This window comes from Bactrocera dorsalis, chromosome 5 (genome assembly GCF_023373825.1).
Source record: "Bactrocera dorsalis isolate Fly_Bdor chromosome 5, ASM2337382v1, whole genome shotgun sequence".
Classification (NCBI taxonomy): Eukaryota; Metazoa; Arthropoda; class Insecta; order Diptera; family Tephritidae; genus Bactrocera; species Bactrocera dorsalis.
In genome coordinates, this window is record NC_064307.1 from 11,552,142 (window position 1) to 11,560,171 (window position 8,030).

The 8,030-nt window shown below is 30.3% G+C and overlaps 1 protein-coding gene across 1 annotated transcript; it reads left to right on the top strand.

The window, feature by feature from the left end:
- On the top strand, positions 1 to 5,768 carry LOC105231459 (ras-related protein Rac1). The gene has a single exon (XM_011212767.4). It carries the CDS (start codon positions 1,443 to 1,445, stop codon positions 2,019 to 2,021), a length of 579 nt encoding a protein of 192 aa, XP_011211069.1. The 5' UTR covers positions 1 to 1,442; the 3' UTR covers positions 2,022 to 5,768.
- Positions 5,769 to 8,030: the final 2,262 nt, after the last annotated feature.

An 8,030-nucleotide genomic window follows, 5' to 3' on the forward strand; every position in this document is an offset into this window, starting at 1 on the left:
GCCCACAAAGCGCTACCTAGCAGCACAGCGTTGAGTACTTGTAGTATTTGTTGAGATTCCAAAGCGTTTGGGTGTGTTTTTCCTGCTACGCGTTGTCGCCGTGCTGTCATCGTCACGACCACTGCAAAGATTGAAAGTGTATTGAGTAGAGAAAAAGAGCAAAAAACGAAAAAAATCGCTGTGTGAATGTAAAAACACGCTGGCCACTCAAAAATTGGCAAATATTCAAGAAAATACCACAACAAAAACAAATCAAGGTGTAGCACATTCGAAGGGTGGCTGAGTGACGCGCGAATTGTTGACATTGAATTTGTGCCGCAACGCCTTTGGAGCAGAAAAAAAGTAAAATAAAAAAATTTCTGAATTTTAATTTGAGGCGTTGTGTAATCGTCACAACAAACGGCTGCTGAACAGACACAAACTGGTTAGCTGCTGGCTGGCTTTTAATTAGTGAAACGGCTAAAAGTGAAATAAGAAAAAAATTCCGGACTACGAACAAGTGGAGAGCAAATTGTGTTTAACTAGGCAATAAACACACACACCCACACGTACATACACTTACATATGATTGTGTATACATGAAAAATTTTAATCGAGTAAGCGAGTGTGGAATCGAAGAGATACAGCGATATTGCAGTCATCGCCCCCCAAACCGCAAACAAGTCCTCCAACACGTCAACTCCAACGCACCAATACAACAACAATTTCAGTGAAAAGAAACTGGTCAATCAAGCAGATAATTCTTAGAAGACACTTAAACTGCAAAAATTGAAACAACAAACAACAACAAAGAGACACAAGTGACAAGATCTATAAAATTAATGAAAACAACAATAAAGAAAGTACGACACAACAACAAAAATGCAATAACAATTTTCCATAACAACAAGAACAATTTACTACAACAACAACAAAAATTAGAAAAATTATAATTATAGCAAGGAAAAGTGGCAACAAAAATATAGCACAAAAACAACAATAACAACAAAATAACAAGATATTAAAAAACCACAAAGTTTACAACAACAAAATCTAATAAAAAATATTTCAAATCAATAACCACAAAAATCTTGCAAAGCAACAACAACAGAATTATTAGAAAAAAGCTTAAAACCGAAATATTTCGAAACCACAACAACGCAAATATTAAAAAAACCAACAACAACGAAAAAGTGTATGACAACAACGAAAATTGTGAACAAAAAATAACAAAATTTTACAAAAGAATAATTAAAATTATTACTAAAACAGCAACAACAACAAAATTTTACACAAATATTTCACAATATTACTAAAACAACAGCAAACCCACAACCGCAAACCCTAAACAACTTGAGTACAACCCAGCCTCCAGCAATAACAAAAACAACAACAACCACGCTCAGCATAATAAATCAACGCAGCAGCACAACAACCAACCGCAACACCACAAATCCACCACCATGCAGGCCATTAAGTGTGTCGTCGTCGGCGATGGTGCCGTCGGTAAGACTTGCCTCCTCATCAGTTACACAACAAATGCCTTTCCAGGCGAATATATCCCTACCGTCTTCGACAATTACTCGGCCAACGTGATGGTCGATGCGAAACCAATTAATTTGGGTCTCTGGGATACGGCCGGCCAAGAGGATTACGATCGTTTGCGACCACTCTCCTATCCACAGACAGATGTCTTCCTCATCTGTTTTTCGCTGGTGAATCCAGCCTCTTTCGAAAATGTGCGCGCCAAATGGTATCCCGAAGTGCGTCATCACTGCCCCAATGTACCTATCATATTGGTCGGCACGAAGCTGGATTTGCGCGACGACAAAGCAACCATTGAGAAATTGAAGGAGAAGAAACTGACACCCATCACATATCCGCAGGGTTTGGCAATGGCCAAGGAGATTGGTGCTGTTAAGTATCTGGAATGTTCGGCGTTGACGCAGAAGGGCTTGAAGACGGTCTTCGATGAGGCCATACGTTCGGTGCTGTGTCCGGTGATGCGAGTCAAGCGTTCGCGCAAATGTGCGCTGTTGTAAGTGCTGCTATTGGTGGTGTGTGGACGGACGCAGTGCGGCGAAGATGTTGCCAACTTTTCAAGTGTAAGATGTTTTGACAAATTAGACAAAATGGCTTTGGTTTTTTGTTTATTTTTATTTTTTTTGAAGATCTAAAGACAAATTTTGCATGCAATGCGTGGTTTTTTTATCATTTTTGAAGCAATGCTGTTTACTTTTAGTACATACTGTTGTGTCTATTATGCTTTAGAAATATGTAATATGTCTGATAGAAGCAAAAAGAAAGAAAGAAAAACTGAAACCGTAAAAAATAAAAACTTATTTAAGAAAATGTAAACTCAGCGCAGAAATTATTGGAATTTTTATTATTAACTAATTAATGCACCGTATGTGTGTGGTATATACGTATGTATGTATATATACATATACAGTAAAAAATGTGGAAAAAGTGTTTGTGTATGCGTGTGTTAGCAGCAAAGCGCATATTTTAGATTTTTCGCATTTTTATTTCAACTTTTTCTTTTTATTTCCATAATTTTTTTCTTTGATTTTTTCTCTCATATTAGTTTGTAACTCAATAAATATGAATGCACAGCGCAGCGCAGAACAACAACTACACATACCCAAATACATACATACTATGTATAACAAAAACAACGACAAAAGCCAGACAAGAGTAAAAACTTACTTAATTTCAATTCAACTCCATAGAGTTTATCTGAAACAAACCTCAACTCAGTTGGTTTATGAGTTGCCCACACGCTCAGTGTGAGATAAAGAGAGAGAGTTTTTACTATGTGCCAGCCAACAAACTGTAGAGAGTGTGTAAATTAAAAGTATGCGAGAGTGTTGTTATAAAAAAATTCAATTTTTTTCATTATTTAAATTAAATAATTTTAAAGTATTCTGGATTTTTCTAGATTTCTTGAAAGTTTGTATACAAACATTACAGATTACTGATGTTGGAAAGATCAAAAGTATTTTTATTTAAAAAAATAGAGCTTGATTTCGAAGAAATGTGTGGGAAGAAGATTAAGAATGTGCATAACTTCGGCTTCCTAGAAAAATAATTAAATAAAAATGAAAGCAATTTGTCTTTATCTTGGATATCCCTATAAACCGCAATATTTTTCCGAAAAGCCGTTAATTGTTTTTAAAGCTAACTCTTTAAATATCAGAAAAAAATTAAGCATCGGCTAATGTCAGCAAAACAGCTGTTTACGGAGTCAATAAATGCTTATATTTTGTACATCAGTTCTCAAACACTCTAAAACATAAAAATAAGTGGAGAATTACATATTATATGTGAATAATTGTCTTTCAAATGTATTTTCCACAGTATTCTTTTAGCTTTGTATTAATGAAAATCCCAAGCCTTTCTAAGAAACTTTACATATGAGAGGGTCAAATTTTTGCTACATTTCAATCACTTAATTTTTAAAACACAAGCGACCACTTGCCAGCCAAATTTATGCACTTAAAATTTTAAAACCACTAAAAGTACTTAACTGCAGTTCTAAGTGGATTAAATATTTTAAGACATTTTTGCCTTGACTTCGAAACTTTTAACCCTAAAGTTAGTGACTTAACGTATTTGCTTTTAAAACGAATTGAGAGACAATTAAAATCATAAAGTTGTAGACTTTGAAGTTAGAACACAATTTCTCATACATAGATTTAAAAGCACGCAAGAGAAAGTAGAGGGTATAGACAAAAATTGCAGTTACATAAAGTTGTCTTATTTCAGAAAATTCTTGAATGTTGCAATTTTTTTTGCTTTTGATTCTAACACCGTTTTCAAATCATTTGACATAATTTTGACACTTAAATAAGAGCAACCGGATGTTTTGTAGTTGATTACTCAATTTTTTTGCTTAATCAATTAACAAAGTACTCGAAATTATAAGAATTCATTAAGGCTAAAAATAAAGAATACAATGCAATGATAAGAGACAGTGCTGTTGTACTTATATCAAGCTCTATGGTATTATATATGTTTGTGCATATATAAATGGTGTCCCAAAATAAAAAAGCGATTTGAATTTGCCACCATTTCAAATAATCTTCACAGTTGACGAAGTTGTAATATTGTTTTAACCATATTTTCTATGAAATTTTCGAACATTGGTAGACAAGCTTTTATTGTTTTTGAAATGTTGTTCAATAATGAAGACACGTTGTTTTATTATCCATTTTCAGTAAGCTTCAACTGTTGCCTAACGAATTTTTTTGGGTTGTCAACACTTTATTGCATAAATGGCGGCAAAAAAGAAAGAAAGCCTAAAGTATATTAGAAATCATTATACACAGCGTTTATGAATAATTAATAAAGCAGTCCCTGCAAGATTTTTCATTATCAAAGCCTGCGTTATCGATTTACTTTGACTTCATTGCTTCCATTGGTCAGCTCAGCTCAGGCTTTTAGAGAAAAAAATGCGAGTTAGTCCAATTGATTTTAACCGCTTGAGGTAATAAAACGACGTCAAGGACTTGTCAAAATGAATGTTGTAATATTTGAAAAAAAATTATTTAAAAATTAGCTCAATTATTTTCTAAAAAATAGGTTTGTTTCAGAAGGGCTAATTATCACTAGCAACCGAAGTTTCTGCTGGAAAAGCGTTCCTTACGCCAAAAATCTACGAGAAAAGAGCACAAATAGAAATCAAAAGAAGTAAACAGAGTTGCTGGTTACTGCTAACGGCCGATCGCTGGTATCAAATGAAGACGCAGCTGTTAAACACGGGTGATAATTGACGCATTTGCTTTGATTTGGGCATTATAATAGTTTTGAACAGTGAAAATAAAAATTCTATTGATGTAATTTCAAACATTTATTAAAAACAACATATTCATATTTTTTCCCGATTTATACTGATTTTCCGTTTCTCTACTTACTCAATATTATGCTCTTCGTAAGCGTAACTTGTCAACTTTCGCATTTTTTTCTGCTATCCAGCTACTAGCACTTCTGAAACAAAGCTAAGATTTCCCGATCTTCTGCCAGTTTTTCAAGTGCTCAGCACTTATAAAGTATTAAGGTCATTGGAAAAGAGATATTTTTAAAGCTACAAGTGTTCAACTTGCATGTAATGACTTATAGTATTATACATATGTATGTATGTACTTTATGTACATATATAATTATATGTATATGCGGAAATACAAGAATGTTTGATTCATAAAATACTCATAGAAGCTTTCAAACAGATGTTATAGACATAGTAAAAATGTATATGTACATTTATAGATAGTTACATATGTATTACATATAAAGCACAAAAATCAAACAACAATATTGCTCGAATTTAGAAGCAAAATCAGATCAAGCATGCGTCACGAAGAACAACACGACCGCGCCTAAGCTTTAAAGAAATCGAGGAAAATAAAAGTAGATACTATGAATCTATGTATATATGTATGTATGTTATATTAAATCAAAAAATATATGTAAATATATATATACATACTTATATCTACATTTTTATATAATTAAAGTGAGTGTGTAGACGATAGCTACATACATCAATGTTAATGTCACTGACTTATTGAGTATACTGCTAAAAGTACATACCAATACATACACGCTACTACATATACATCGATGCATAAAAAACAAAGCACACACCTGCGATGGCTAGTGTCTGATTTTAATAAATTTATTAAATAATATTTAGACAAACAAATATTTTATGGGTGTAAGTTGCGCGATAAGATTTCTTGGCAAATACAGACATATTAAGGGCACCAACATGTGTAAACAGACACAAACATACATACATTCACATTTGTTTAGTTTGCTTTGATATATACATTTGTATATCTGATCGACATTTGTTAAAGAATTTTAGTAATTTTCGTGTTTAACCCGGCAAGGTCAGCGGCGGGCGGCTTTCTTTAATTGATGGCCGTTGAACGCAGGCAGACACAGAAAAACACTCATACACATATATATATATATATATTTGTATACGAATGGTAAACAATAACGTAACTTCGATACAATTAGTTTGCAAACATCTATTCGGATAAATGCAAATTGTTGCTTAACAACAATAACAACTAAGAATTGAAAATAAATTTTCGCGATTAACATTTCCTCCGCCAAATGCTGCAAGGAATTCCGGGAAATAAATAAGTAAATTTTATGTCGATGGTCTGGCTTTTGTTGGCGCCGCAATAAAAACAGCAACAAATTAGTTTAGCACACAAACAAGCATATAAATAGTTGGGTTAATGTATGTGCGCAGACAGCAATGAGTTGTTAAAATTTTTCTTAATTTTCTTAATTATTAAATTCTGCGAAAATGGTTCTTCTTAATATTTTTAATTAAAAAATTTTTGTTTTGTTTTTATTTTTGTTAATTAAACACTTCTTAACTTTTTTACTGAAAATCGAAAAATGTTATTTTAAAAAAATTTCAAATAAAAAAAATTATTCAAATTTAAAAACGTTTCATTTGAATAAATTTTAAATTAAAAAAAAATTAATTTGAAAAGTTTTAATTAAAAAAATCATTTAAAAAAAAATTAGTTTGAAAAACTTTAATTTAAAAAGTTTGAAATTAAATATAATTAAAAATAATTTAAAATGTTCTTATTCAAAATCAAAAAAATTTAATTTAAAATCATAAAAAAAATTTTGAAAAATTTATTTTATTTAATTTTCAAAATTTAAATTTTTTAAGTATACTAGTTTGTAGCTCAAATAATTATTTATTTTTTTTTTAACTAAAAATTATGGAATATTTATTTAAAGTGTTTACAAAAAATTCTAATTAATGATTAATTTTGTAATTAAACTTTAGTTTTGTTTCTATTGTTATAATTTTAAATTAATTACGTAATTGCTTATAAAAATATGTTATAAAATTTAAAATTTAATTACAAATTTAATTAAAATAATTTTTTTATTAAATTATTTTAAATTAATTTTTTTTTATTAATTTCGTAGGAACAAAAATAAATATGGTAATAATTTAAATATTTGTAAAATAATTTTTAAATATTTTTTTGAGATTTTTTTTTTCAAATTTATACATGTACATACATACATACATACATCCCACATATGGTGCATTAATTAAATTACTATAAAAATTATCTAAAAATGTTAACAAAATCAATTCTAATAAAAATGAACAACGCAAAACCGTAGAAAGTCTTCAACGTCGTCTTCCCTGCGTACTGAAAGTATAACTAATTAAATAAGGAGTCATGTCGAGTATTTTAAGAAATTGCATGTTATGAATATCTGTGCAATTAAACGCTATTTTATTTTAATAATATAACTGTAATTGTATTTTTAGCGCCAATAACGACTTTTTATTTCAGCAAATTTGTATTTTCTTGTAAATTTAATATTTTTATTAATAGCAATATGTGTTTTTTATATTAAAACAAAAAGTTTTAAACTAAATAATTTTATTAATAAAGACTAAAAGTGAAAAAATATAAATTTTGTTTTATTTTTAAGTAACACAAGGACGACTTTTATAAACAAAAATACTTATTTTTAATAAAGAGGATATGACTAGAGTCTGAAACAAAATATTTTTAACTATATTTTTAGCTTTCTTAAAATACTTTCATTTGATACCCATATTGTAGTGTATATTTCACAATTTTTTTTTTACTTAAATATGCAACCAGTTGGCAACTCTAATCAGTAGTATCGCCGACAGATATATAGATTAGTTCACGCTTGTGTTTTATACTCATATGGTAAAATTTCACTTATATTATAAATTTAGTTGAAAAAAATATTTAAACAGGTGGCAACTCTGCTCATAAAATTTTAAACTTTTATGTTTGTAAAAACGCTTCCAGTTTGTTACCAATATTTTTGTCTTTTATTTTTTCGATTTTGAAACAAGTGGCAATGCTTCAACTAAAATGTGTTTAACCATCCCCCTTTCATACAGAACAAACTGTAAAACCAAATTCGAATCGATTCAACCATCATTCAGGTGGCTCTTATCGATTTCACTACCGTGCCTAAAGGCGTTTCGCTCAAAAAGATTGTCATCGGTC

Coding starts and splice junctions, on each gene's coding strand:
- LOC105231459 (XM_011212767.4), top strand. CDS start 1,443: ATGCAGGCCATTAAGTGTGTCGTCGTCGGCGATGGTGCCGTCGGTAAG.